At 40.3% G+C, this 13,943-nt stretch overlaps 1 protein-coding gene across 8 annotated transcripts in view; it reads left to right on the top strand.

The window, feature by feature from the left end:
- The window catches only part of LAMA4 (laminin subunit alpha 4), a 145,125-nt gene that overhangs the window by 72,187 nt on the left and 58,995 nt on the right, over window positions 1–13,943 (top strand). For all 8 annotated transcript variants that reach the window (XM_069598067.1, XM_069598068.1, XM_069598074.1 and 5 more), the window contains exons 10-12: window positions 4,208–4,319; window positions 7,159–7,326; window positions 9,864–10,057. In XM_069598067.1, the coding sequence (XP_069454168.1) occupies window positions 4,208–4,319; window positions 7,159–7,326; window positions 9,864–10,057 (474 nt within the window). The remainder of the gene's footprint in view (window positions 1–4,207; window positions 4,320–7,158; window positions 7,327–9,863; window positions 10,058–13,943) is intronic.

A 13,943-nucleotide genomic window follows, 5' to 3' on the forward strand; every position in this document is an offset into this window, starting at 1 on the left:
GAGAGACTTCATTTTCTTGAGCTCCAAAATCACTGCAGATGGTGACTACAGCCAGGAAGTTAAAAGATACTTGCTCCTTGGAAGAAAAGCTATGACCAACCTAGACAGCGTATTAAAAACCAGAGACATTACTTTGCCAACAGAGGACCGTATAGTCAAAGCTATGATTTTTCCAGTAGTCATGTATGGATGTGAGAGTTGGACCATAAAGAGGGCTGAGCACTGAAGAATTTATGCTTTTGAACTATGGTGTTGGAGAAGACTTTTGAGAGTCCCTTGGACTGCAAGGAGAGCACACCAGGCAATCCTAAAGGAAATCAGTCCTGAATATTCATTGGAAGGACTGATGCTGAAGCTGAAGTGCCAATCCTTTGGCCACCAGATGCGAAGAACTGACTCATTAGAAAAGACCCTGATGCTGGGAAAGGTTCAAGGTGGGAGAAGAAACGGACAAGAGAGGATGAGATAGTTGGATGGCATCACCGACTCGATGGACATGAGTTTAAGCAAGCTTTAGGAGATGGTGAAGGACTGGGAAGCCTAGCGTGGTGCAGTCCATGGGGTTGCAAAGAGTCAGACATGACTGAGTGACTGAACAACAGCAACTTCTGGGAAACCCCTAAAGGATACCCATGCATTTGTGTTCCCAAAGAGCTGCTGCTCAAAAAAGTCTCGATTTTGCCACTGCTGATCATGTCTGTAATGAAATACCAAAGCCTCTGTCAAGATTCCACTCTCCCGTGTTCCCGAACACACCATGCTCAGAGCCAGAGTGAACTAGGCTACAAGCAGAAGTGAAGATAGTGACCCTCTCCCAGTCTCAGTGCTGCCCTTTGCCATCTGGATCTAGAGCCCAGTCTCCCAAGAGCTGGCTCAGGAGGGTGCCACACTGTTCCCTACACTTCTCCATCTCCATCTCATCCTTACTCCTTCAGCTACAGCAGCATGTATGAAGACCTTTAGGATTGGAAGGAAAGTAGGTCACTTCCATACATCAAAAGCCTCATCTCCAATCCTGATAAAAAGACAGAACAAAAAGTCAAAATATGTTTCAATTACAGTTGACCAGAAGACTGTAGAATTTCAGCCTTGGCATTGCAGAATATTAACTAAAAAAGCAAGGAGCAGAAGACAATGCTGAAGAGGCTCTCAGAGGCCAAATCGTGAAGACCCTTGCCCACTATGCTTATCCTATGGACTTTGGAAGATATTGGAGCATTTACCTACAACAATGAGTTGATTAGGTGCGAAGTTTCAGAAACCTTCCTCTGCAGTGGGGGTGATAAATTGGTGAGTTTAAGACTGAAGACAGGGACACCAGTTAGTAGACTGTCACAGTAATCCAAACAAGAGCAGTCAGTTGCTACCTTGTCTTCATTGGAAAGGAAATTGCAGTGAACTGGGATGAACTGAAACTAGTGGTGGGGAAGAAGAGAGGCCAGAATGGCAAGTGAAATCAAAGCGATTCAGTGACCAGCTGAATATGAGGAGGTGCAAAGATGTAAGCTATTAGACTTGGAAAAATAAATGGCCAAGACTGATAATTCAGAATGGATTCTCTGGACCTCGTCAGGTGAAGTACCTGTGGATGCCAGAGATTTGAGTCTGTAGCTCAAGAGAAGAGATCAAGGCTGGAAAAGTATTTCAATGTTTAAGAGATAGTTAAACCCAAGTAGACATCACCGTACAGATTGTGAAATGGCGCACCAATATTCCTACTGCCTGTTTTGTCCAGCACTGCCTCTGTTTATGCTTATCTTAGAGCTATTATTAAAAGATCCCCTTTCACTCTCAAAAGAGTCTGGACCATGCTAGATAATGATTACCATCCTCACTCAATAGAATAGTATTCTAGGTACACTATACTTTATTCCCTGTATAGTAAATTAAATTCTTGCTACCTTTTACATCAAATATGTGTCAGAATTCACTGCTGAGGTAAACGATTAATCCATTTGTAATGCTAAACATCAACCAGCTTACAGTTGTGAGCTAATTTTTCAATACAGTTTTACTTAGAGCAGGGTGCACCTGTTTTACCATGTGCCCATATCATTATTTTCCTTCCATAATCAAAGTTAAAGAAGACTGTAGAACTTTCAAATAAGGCATCACTGTATATTATATCCAGTAATTTTGCAGTTTAAAGTAACAGATGTTCCTCTTTGCTGCTGTCTTTTTTTAAATATGTATATCTAAGTGCCCTCTGGTGTTGGTCGAAAGAGCTTGTCTTTGAGTTATCTTCTAGCTGTCTTTCATTACTTCAGTGAATTCAGAGTTTCCATATCAAGAAATAAATGAACACAGTAATAACAATAAACCTTTTCCCTTGAAGGATAAAGCCAAAGTCAAAAATATGCATGTTGTATTTTGTAAATACAACTGAATTTAAACTGGACCAAAAATCAACTTCTTAAAATTTTTTTTAATGTTTTATAGGTCTGTGTCCCTATTTTTTAAAAGCAGGGAGGGATGAAGTTACGAATAAGATTGATCTTATTTTCTGCATCATCTAATTTTAAAGTGACCACAAAGCTTGTGTTTCCAGAAAGCAGTAGAACAGGGAAAGAGGGAGATTGAAACTGGGGAAAGAACATGTGACTCAGATTGTTGTGTCCATTCAGAGAGCACGCATTGCAGCGAAGGAGCTGCAGTATTGCTGCACGGGGAGCTTTGTTTGGAGGGATGTTGGACACAGTGCGGACGGAAAGCTCCCGGGCGTGTGTTTGCTAGGATACCATTTCTGCATTCTCCTCCTTGAAGGGCCGGTGGCTTGGGTCATGCTTTGTGGTGGTGGTTTAGTCACTCAGTCGCCTCCAACTCTTTGTGACTCCATGGCCTGTGGTGCTGGGCTCCTCTGTCCCTGGGATTTCCCAGACGAGACTACTGGAGTGGGTTGCATAAAAACATTCCAGGTAAAAGCATGGCCTAATCCTCCCACCGGAACAAGAGATGAGAGAGATTTGAAACAGCCACTCTCCTGTTCTGGGGGCCTACCAGCCAGCACTCTGTGTAGCAGGTCACCTGGCAATCCAGGCAGGTACAGCTCCTTTGTCACAGAGCTGAGCCAGAAAGACACTGGGCAAGGCGAGTGGGCGCTTGATCAAATGCCAGACTGAAGAAGTATCCCACCTCTTAAATATAACCCATGAATCCGTCTTTCTGATGCCACAGTAAGTACCCATCCCCATGCTGTGCATCCAGGCTGGTGTCCTGGCCTTGAACTATTTTTTTAAGACATGCTTCCCTTGTGCCTCAGACAGTAAAGAATCTGTCTGCAATGCATGAGACCCAGGTTCGATCGCTGAATCAGGAAGATTCCTTGGAGGAGGAAATGGCCTTCCACTCCAGTATTCTTGCCTAGAGAATTCCAGTATTCTTGCCTAGAGAATTCCAGTATACTTGCCTAGAGAATTCCATGGACAGAGGTGCCTGGGATTGCAAAGAGTTGGACACAACCAAGTGACTACATTTTCACTTTACTTTCTCTTCTGTCTTTATACACACAGAGAGAAATACACATGTACACGTGCATACCCACACATCCTTTCTTCAGGAGCCACATCTTGACAGATCCTACGTGTGAGTTCTGAAACAGAGTTGGAAGAATGAAATCAGCTTCTCAGAGAACTTCATTCACTCTGAGCCAAAGCTCCTTGAGTAATTATTTGTACACAAGTGCCTTCAGTGTTGATGGGAATTTGGAAGGCAGCACTGAAAATAGCGTTTAGCCTAGTGAGCATAATCCTTTCAATCTCTGTGGTAATTTAGTTGCAGCAGTGGCTGGACCACCCAGAAGCCACTGGATGCATGGAACATTTTGAGATCTGCCTGCTTTCTCAACATGTTTCCCTTTGAACCCTTAAGCATTTAAGTCAACACAATGTCAAACTGATCAGCAGACATGGATAATTCCCTAGTCTGGCATCTTGAGATACAGTAAAAATTCAAAGAGTAGATTACTTATGAAAGATGGGTGGTTTGGATTGAACTGTGACTGATGGCTTAGGAATAGAAATAGCATCTGTAATTCTGAAACTGGTCATCACATCCATCTTCATGCATGAGTCCATTTTATGTTACAGAACTTTGGCATGTCAGGGAAATTTATGTTTACAGAATACATTATGCTCACCCACCCCCACATGCACATACACAGCCTTCCTTCTCGTAAAATTAATCTGGTGTTTATACGGATTATTTATAGGAAAGCCAAGCTTCAAGAAAGGTCCAGTTGGCTCAGAAGGAAAGCATGGATACCATTAACCACGCAACTCAGCTTGCAGAGCAAGCCCACAATATGAGGGATAAAATCCAAGGTAAATATACTCTCTACTGGTTCAGCTCCATGTTAAGGAATCAGTCATGTTATTAACAGCAATAACAGTAATGGCTACTGTTAGTGTTTATTGTGTGCCGGGGCCTGTTGTTAGAGAGTTACCATTTCAAACTCATGTAAGATCTTCTTTCACATTTGTTTGTCTGGGACTTCTGAGCACTCATCTCTACTTACTGTCTATTTTTAATAATAAATGTGGAGAGTAGAGGAAATTTCCTGACAGTCCAGTGGTTAGGACTCAGGCAGTGCAGCCAAAAGGAAAAAAAAAAAAGAATGTACGTTAAAAATCATTCCTTTTCCACACATTTCACAGAAGTGAAATGCCAGTATACCTTTCCAGTAGAGGAAATTACATTCTGTGTTGTCTCTAAAATGCAAGTTGAGTAGGAGTCACATTTTTCTCAGTTATTCACAGTGAAAACCCTGGCTTTAGAGCGGCAGTCAACTGTCCACTAATCCAAGTTATCCTGCGCTGTCCCTCTGATGCTGTCCTAAGAACCAGGCAGGTGCATACTCTGGTCCCCAGTCCAGAAGAAAAGCCAAGAAGGGGTGTGGAAGAGTTCTTTGCAAAAAGCATAAAACTGTCAGATTTTACTTTTCTTCTTGTGGGTTTACTTACTTGTATTCCAGCTTCTTGTAAATGCCGGCTGCATTTTGAAGGCTATCTTGATAGCACGCTGAAAGCAAGCCTTCAGTTTACCGACAGAAAACAGGCGATTGCTTTGGTTCTAAGATAAAGAGAATTTACTTGGGTTACAGTCTGCTAAGATGCAGTATTTGTGTGTTTCCATAGTTTTTATTATCCTATATATTAAGAGCTGGATGACAACTACAAGTACATCTCAAGGGCACAATGACAGTAAAGGGACTCACAATGGAAGATTCATATCTTTATACTGAGGTAGAGGGAGCATATTCCAGGACAAGGGATGTATTGAGCCAAGATTAATCATTCGCTGTATTTCCTTCGGTGCCCATAATACATAATAAAAACAAATGGTATGCATTTCAAACATCCCCTGCTCCCGTCCTTACTATTTCATGCTTTTGCATCTACCAATAAAATGTTCTTTCCCTATAATATTTTATAGTTAAAATTGATTTGTTCAAAAAGTAAGATTAAACCTAGATTAGCTGATCTCATCTATTTAAGAAATAAATGTCCCTCTCAGCAGCAGATGAAGCCAGCATCCTAGATCTTAGCCATTCAGGAAAAAAAAAACAAAAACAAAACAGTTCACCTTTGCTGTCTAACTCAAATTTTGATTCTAGGGTATTTTATTTGGAAGGAATCTGAGCCTTCTTATTTGACCCTTAGGTCATAGGATAAGAAGGAAAAAATACAAAAGAAATGTAAATAGAAAACAGTAATTTCCATCAGTTTCTACCTTTTTAAAATAATGTATGAACAGCCTTCAAAGACCAAAAGCATAAATGTTATTCTCTGTATTTCCTTTTTCTAATATAGAGCAGACATGGCTAAAATAAAATAAGCCAGATTGTAAATATAATATCTGCATCAAAACGCCAAGAAATTCAGCATTGCCAATGCTAGATCTAAGGAAAATATATGTTTAGTTTACTTCAAGGGTTAATATTTTAGACTTTACTTGAGAAATGAGTATTTAATTCCTTCTTGAGTTTTGTTTAAGCATATCTTAGTTTCTCTAAAACTTTTATCAGTAATATTTACAGTACTGAAAACCTCTTCCACCATTTATCTCCCTTGCTTCAGAATTCAGGGATGCTGCACAACACCAATAGTGTGTCATTCCTTATTCCCAGCCATCTCTAAAATAACTATTGGTGACCTTCAAGCTGTTATCCATATAAAATACAAGCCCTTATCCTGGTATGATTTATGTGAGACCAGTGTTGTTTACCCATCTTGTCTGGCCAACCACATAGATCATAGTAAACCATAGACAGACAATTTCATTTATGCCAGGAAGATAAAATGCTTCCTCCTGGAGCTACCGTAGGACAAGGTGGCAATTACATAACTTTCATCTGATCATATATAGTAGGAAGAGGGAGCCAGAGGCCTGCTCAGCTCTGCCAATATTCAGACAACCCATCTAATGCCTCTGAGCCTCAGCAGTCCCTCTGGTTCTGAAATGGATGCTACTTATGGATGTAGGCTGAGAATGACCCAGAGTCAGAATTAAACAGTCTTGCCAGGCAGTTATACCACAGAAGGCAAACAGCAGTTGCTATATATATATATAAATGATTAAAAGCTCACATCCTGCTGTAAGAAACCTCTGTATTATATCTAGTCTGTACAACAATCTGAAAGACTCACTTGAGCAGCCATCAGTATACACTCATTTTGGCTTAGAGCTTAGCTAAAATCCTTGGCTAAATTACAATTAATATCTCCAGGGCCTCCTATGTGTGACAGGTGATACATCAGAACATTTTCTCCAAATTATATATTTTATTATATAAAAGATTGATCAAAGACCCTAGATTTGTGTTTCTTAAATATTAGTTTTGAATCACGGTGAAATCAGACTCATCTGAAATCAGAGCAAATTTTGCATTAATTCCACTCTTGTTTTGAAGTTGCCAGATAAAAAGCAGAAAAGAGTGACTTCCTTTGGTTTAAGCTCTCCCTGGAATATATGATGAACTCCAGGGCCAGCACCAGTATTCTCAGCATGACCATCACCACGCTGTCTTTGCATTGGGTCTCTGTCTCTGCTTTAGGATCAGCCCTGCCCATTCCCCTCACTGTTTGTGTTTTCAGTGACGTCACTGTCAGACTCCCCATCACCTCTCCCTCCTGCCTTCTCTCACCATGCCCTTCCTTTCAGAGATCAGCAGCAAGATGCTGTATTATGGGGAAGAGCAGGAACTTAGCTCTGAGGAAATCTCTGAGAAGCTAGTGTTGGCACAGAAGATGCTTGAGGAGATCCGACGCCGTCAGCCTTTCCTCACCCAACGGGAACTTGTGGACGAGGAGGCAGACGAAGCCCATGAATGTAGGTATATTCAACTTCTAGAGGCCAGCACATGTCTGCTTCCTTTGTGAGTCCAAGAGAGGACACCTAGTCACAGGGCAACATTTGGTCAAAGCAACCAGTTCCCAATATTCAGAGTCACTGAGCATTTAAAGTGGCCTCAGGGAGTTCTTCAGGACAGCTTGACTCTCTCTATATATATAGACCAGGAATTTTAAATCCAGACCCAACCTTCAGGTTTTGAGAAACTGCTGAGATTCCACAGGAATCTACAAGATTTTACTCCTGAGGAGAGAAAATAGGAATACAGCAGCTAGTGAAAAAAACAGGAGAAGGAAAGCGAAGGGAAGCAATTCCCAGAACTTCAGTAAGAGAAGTCTCATTGAGAAAGCAGTAAAGATGTAAGGAAGTCCAGCAACATTCATGTTCTGATATCCGTGAGTGACTTTTAATGACTTTGAAACCTCACTGGAAATTTAACATTCCCTTTAATGACTAATGTAAATAACAAACCACAGTAGTATTAGTGAATCTATGACTTGGTCACTATATCAGTTATCAATTACTATCTCACAGGCTACCCCAAACATTAAAACAATAAGCATTTATTTGTTCATGATTTCATAGGTTGGCAGTTTGGGTTGGACTCAACCTAGACAGGTCATCTCTGCTCCATGTGGTGGAGTTCACTCACATGTCTGGGGTCTTAGCTGGGATGGCCGGGCATCTCCCTCCATGTGGGGTTTTATTCTCTGGGGAGCTCACTGAGCTTGTTCATATGGCAGAAGCCTTCCAGGAGGGCAGGAATGGAAAGTACAAGGTCTCTCAAGGCCTAGCCTTGGAACTCAGCAATGTCATATTCATTCTGTTGGTCAAAGTGAAAGTGAAAGTTGATCAATCATGTCCAACTCTTTGCAAGTATAGTCCATGGAATTCTCCACACCAGAATTCTGGAGTGGGTAGCCTATCCCTTCTCCAGGGGATCTTCCCAACCTGGGGATCAAACCCAGATCTCCCACATTGCAGGTGAATTCTTTACCAGCTGAGCCACAAAGGAAGCCCAAGAATATTGGAGTGGGTAGCCTATCCCTTCTTCAGGAGATCTTCCCAACCCAGGAATAAAACTGGGCTCTTCTGCTTTGCAAATGGATTCTTTACCAACTGAGATATGAGGGAAGCCCTCTGTTGGTCAAAACCAGCCCAGATTCATGGGTGAGGAAAAAGACTTGACTCTTGATAGAAGAGTTACAAAAAATTGTGTCCATTTTAATCTACACAGTCAATGAAAAGAGGCTACAAGTTTGTGTATCATATTTTAGTTGTCACTGTTATTTCACAATGTTAAATTCATCAATAATTCAAGAATTTTAGTAGTTACTGGTTTCACCTCTAAATCTTATTAGTTAACACACTGATAAGGAAGCACATGTATTATTAAATTACCAATTTTTATAATCTTTTTTGTGCTACATATTTTATCTTGTACCTTTAAAAACATATAAGAAGGAATCTGAAGGCTTTGCCAGGTTGTAAAGGGGCCCATGATACAGAAAGGGTTAAGAACACCTACATTAGATCATTTTCCTACAATTGTCAGTATCAACTTCTGTTAAAACTTATTGTGAATATTTTAATAGAGGAGTATTTTTGGCATAAAGGTGTATTGTGATAGCAGACTTACAAGGTCTTAGAAACAGTAAGAAATAAGGCAGAATCTCAGGCCCGTTTCTGAGTCCAGATGAGGCCAGCAGTCAGGAAGCCTGGAGCTCTCATGTCACAGCCAGATGCTTTGCCTATTTGGGGATTTAACAAGACTACTCTAGGGAAATGGAACCAAATACATCTCCCACTTAGCAGCCTTCCACTGAGTAAAGGCATTTTTTCAGCCACTTTCTCTACTCAGCTGTGAACTTGTATCTTTCTGCTCATGATGATGAAAGTAAATACAAAACCTCAATAAGACAGACTGATAGTCCCTGGAGAAAAAATAGAATCAAGGTACAGAAGCAATGCATGTAACTTTGATTAGAGAATTAATACATAGGCAAAGTTTAAGAATATTTCATTGCCATTCTATCTTTCAGAATAATGATTCCAGAATAATGATTAAGTTTGACCGAAATAAAGGAGCTAACTAAAAATAGCTGCCTGGAGAGAATACAGAAGATGAGTGGTTGTACATTTTCCAATAATAGACAAAATAATTGGAGATATCTCTAATAGTAAAACTGTAGTATATCCAAGTTTCGTTTGTATGGTAAAACTATGAATAATCTGTGTAATAATCAACCTAGTTGAATGACATCATTTCCACATAAGGCAGCATCTTGACAGGAAAACTAATCAACTCCCTTTTTAGCTGATGGTGGTCTAGGACGGTCCAAATCCTACAAAATAGTATTTAAAACTTCAAATAATGGGGCCATTTTTGTGACCAACAGCTTCAGTCACTGATGCTAAGGACATCGCCTGCCAAATTTGCATCTTTGCTTCTGTGGGCTGGGATGGGAGGAGAAGGGAGGAGCCCAGACTGAGTTTCTGTGTACCTTTCTCCCCAGTGCTGAGCCAGGCTGAGAGTTGGCAGAGGCAGTACAATGACACTCGCTCTCTGTTTCCTGTGGTCCTGGAGCAGCTGGACGACTATAACGCCAAGCTGTCAGACCTCCAGGAATCACTTGACCAGGCCCTTAACCATGTCAGGGATGCTGAAGACATGAACAGAGCCACAGCAGCCAGGCAGCGGGACCATGAGGTACAGTGGACTAAATGTAAATGCATTTGGGGCATATATTAATACAGTACGAAGTTATCCTAAGACAAGACAGTTGGTAAACAGTTTTTAAAATATTGGTACATTTAAATCTTTATTTTTAAAATTATCTGCACACCTTTTGCCACTGTCATTTGCTAATATAAGTGTGTACAACTAAAATCAAGTTGAAACTGTTGCAGTTGTTTAGCTTGTGTGTTGATTAAGAAGAATGCAGTTGTTCTTCATGCTTCTGTCTGCCTGTGTTGGATGTATTTCTCTTGCAACTGAGAAAACAAGGCGTAATTCTTGTGTATAACTTCTTTTATACCAAGAGTACTAAAAATCCCAAAGCAACCAAGAACCGTGTTTCCTGTAAGGATATGTGTGATTTTGGAAGGGCCTGATTAGCAAATCTCACAGCCTGACTGGTCAGCAGCTGCAGAGATAGGGAGTCTAATTCAAGCTAAGGTCTTACAAAGAGGTGAAAAAATTTCCCAGGCTTGGCCAGAGCTTGCCAAAGTGGTCACCTTACGGGGCCAGGATTTGTGCATGCCCACACCTCCAGATTTAGAACTGGTGGTGCTTACACTTCTACCCTGAGCAATACATGCGCTCACACCATCACTGTGAATGGTCATTTTCTGATAGGAAAACATGTGCCTCTAAAAGCAGTGTCAGAAATAGGAAGCAGCTATGAGCAAATTCATTACTTCAATTATGTTATCAGCAAACCCAACTTAAATTAGGTTCTCCATCCTGATTTTCAGTCATCACTACCTTTCAGTAAGTCATTGTCAAATTTCCTAAATAAAAGTGAATTGTACTTATTATCGCCATTTTGCACCATTGGAGCAATCTCTTAGCCAATATTTTTTTAGAATAATAATGGTCAGGATAGCATTTTTGTTTAAAAACAAAAACATGATTATCTGGCACAACAAAATTATGCGTGTAATACAAAATAAATTCTTTAAGCAGAATTTAAGAAAGTTACTGGGACTCATCCTTATCCTTGAATTTTTCCCACCCTCACATCCTGTCAAAACAGGATCTGGCCCATTTTACCTTTGGAGTATTTTTAACTATCTTCCTTCTTTTCCGTTCTTCTACGACTTCTTCAGTGTGGGCCTTTGTTATTTCTCAACTAAAATAGCCTCCTCCACTGCCCTCCATTCTTGCTTCTGTATTGTGATCATCTGCTAGTAGATGTCTCCCCCACTCACCATAAGTGTTTTAATATCACATTTCCCTGTAAGAACTACAGTATGGCTTAAAAAAAAATGCCAAAATTTCAGTCCTTATACAAAACCAAAAATAACCACAAAGTTCAATCATTTTGATGTGTGCAAATAATAGCCACACAACTAGTGATTACATTATTTATTTTGTCTTCCTACTCCCAATGTGAAAGGATAACAGAATAATAAAAATCTTTATCAGATGAATATGAGATTCTGTCTATTTAGGGACTCTGATAAACCAAAGTTCCACCTTCCCAAGACTTTCTGTCTCTTTTTTTTAAGTCTGAGCAGACTTTTATTTTTGGCATATGTGGATATTGAAGCATGCTAAAAAATACTAATTATGTCATTTTTCACTATTTATTAGTTTCTAAATTTTCTTCTGTTCAAATTGTCCATCTCTCTGTAAGAATATCTGTTTCAAAGCTAATTTTATTCATTTCTGTCTAATTCTGTATCTGGCGAGTGATAGAAGCCCTTTAACTTGAAGCACATCGTTTCCAACTCCTACCAATGAGCTTATCAGGCAGTGCTGTTTGCACATGGTTTGGAAGCTTGGTTGTTACTTCAGGGTGTTAGCTGTGTTCCCATAAGGCAGCTCAGATAGACGAGCTTCTGGAAGGGGTCATATCTCAGATTCTGTAACGAGAAAACTGCTCTGAGAGATCCAGATAATGCCAATCTTTTTCACCCTTCTTCCTTACGTACTTTAAAATATTGCTTTTGTGCAGAGCTGTATAACTACCCTTGTGAAGACAAGAATGGTTAATCCCAGATAGTCATACTGTATTAAGCTTGATGGATTTTGAAGAGCAATTGATTTTATTTTTTTAAAGTTCTTACTTTAAGAGGATGTTCAAATGAGAAGCTTTTCTGTCGCTAGACCTATGTCTTCCCCTGTAGCAAGGTATGTGGAGAAAATGGGTTCCATTCTTCTTTTCCACTAAATTAGAAAAGAGTCCAGGGAGTGAGACAGGACATTAAGAGGAACTTAAAAAGTTTTAAAATATATCATTCAAGTGTAGGCTTTTGTAATGATTTCTGTGATATCGTACCATAACAAAAATTTCAATTCCAATTTAAATTACCATTTCTAAAGTAACTTCAGCTCATTTTTTACTCAGATTAAAAACTGAGGCTTTTACTTTTTCCCCTCCTAAAGTTTCACTCTATGTTCCTTTCAATCTCTGAAATGCCACAGTGTTTCTTCAGAATCACAGCATCCCTGCCTGTGAAACTCCAGAGTGGCAAGTATAAATCAAAGTGTTCATCAGAAAATATATCCGCACTTGGAACAACCCAATGGAAAAATGGAAATTTCTCCAAAGAAGAAATACGGAAGGCCAAGAAGCACATGAAAAAGATACCCAACACCACTAATTATTAGAGAAATGCAAATAAAAACTGTGGTGCGCTGTCAGTTCACACTGGTCAGAATGGACATTATTTAAAAGTTTACAAATAACAAATGCTGGAGAGGGTGTGGAGAAAAGGGAACCCTCCCACAGTGTGGGTGGAAATAAAAATTAGTGCAGCCACTATGGAAAGCAATATGAAGATGCCTTAAAAAACTAGCAGTAGAACTACCATATGACTCAGCAGTCCCACTCCTTGGCATATACCTGGAGAAAGTCACAATTCAAAAGGATACATGCACCCCAGTATTCATAGCAACACTATTCACAATAGTGAAAACATGGAAAAAACCAAAATGTCATTGACAGATGACTGGATGCAGAAGATGTAGTATATACATACAGTGGATACTGTGTGTGTGCTCAGTCGTGTCTGACTCTGCAACACCATGGGCTGTAGCCTACCAGGCTCCTCTATCCATGGAATTTTCCAGGCAGAATTACTGGAGTGGGTTGCTGTTTCTTTCTGCAATAGAATACTACTCAGCCATAAAAAAAAAAAGAACCAAATAATGCCATTTGCAGCAACATGGATGCAACTAGAGATTATCATACCAAGTGAAGGAAGTCAGAAAGAGAAAGACCAATACCATGTGGTATTACTTACATGTGGAATCTAAGTATGGCACAAACGAACCTATCTCCAAAACAGAAACAGACTTGTAGACAGGGAGAACAGACTTCTGGTTGCCAAGGAGGGGTGTGGCAAGGCAGAGGGATGAACTGAGAGTTTGGGGTTGGTAGATACAACGTATTATGTTTAGAATGGATAGACAACAAGTTCTAACGTGTAGCACAGGGAACTATATTTAATATCCTGTGATAAAACATAATGGAGAAAGAACATAGAAAAGCAATGTATATACGTGTGTAACTGAGTCACTTCGCTGTACAGCAGAGGTAGCACAGCATTGTAAATCAACTATACTTCAATTTTAAAATTTTTTGAAAAGGGAAAAAAGGAAGAAAGAGCTCCCCTGGTAGCTCAGTGGTAAAGAATCTGCCAGTGCAAGAGACACGGGTTCTATCCCTGGTCCGGGAAGATCCCACATGCTGCAGAGCAGCTAAGCCTGTGTGCTACAGCTACTGAGCCTGAGCTCTAGAGCCCAAGAGCTGCAACTGCTGAGCCCGTGTGCCACAACCACTGAAGCCCGTGTGCTCCACAGAGAAGACCCCTCAGTGAGAAGCCCGCGCGCCACCACTAGAGAGTTGACCCCGCTTGCTACGACT

The sequence above is a fragment of the Ovis canadensis genome, chromosome 8, assembly GCF_042477335.2.
Source record: "Ovis canadensis isolate MfBH-ARS-UI-01 breed Bighorn chromosome 8, ARS-UI_OviCan_v2, whole genome shotgun sequence".
Taxonomy (NCBI): domain Eukaryota; kingdom Metazoa; phylum Chordata; class Mammalia; order Artiodactyla; family Bovidae; genus Ovis; species Ovis canadensis.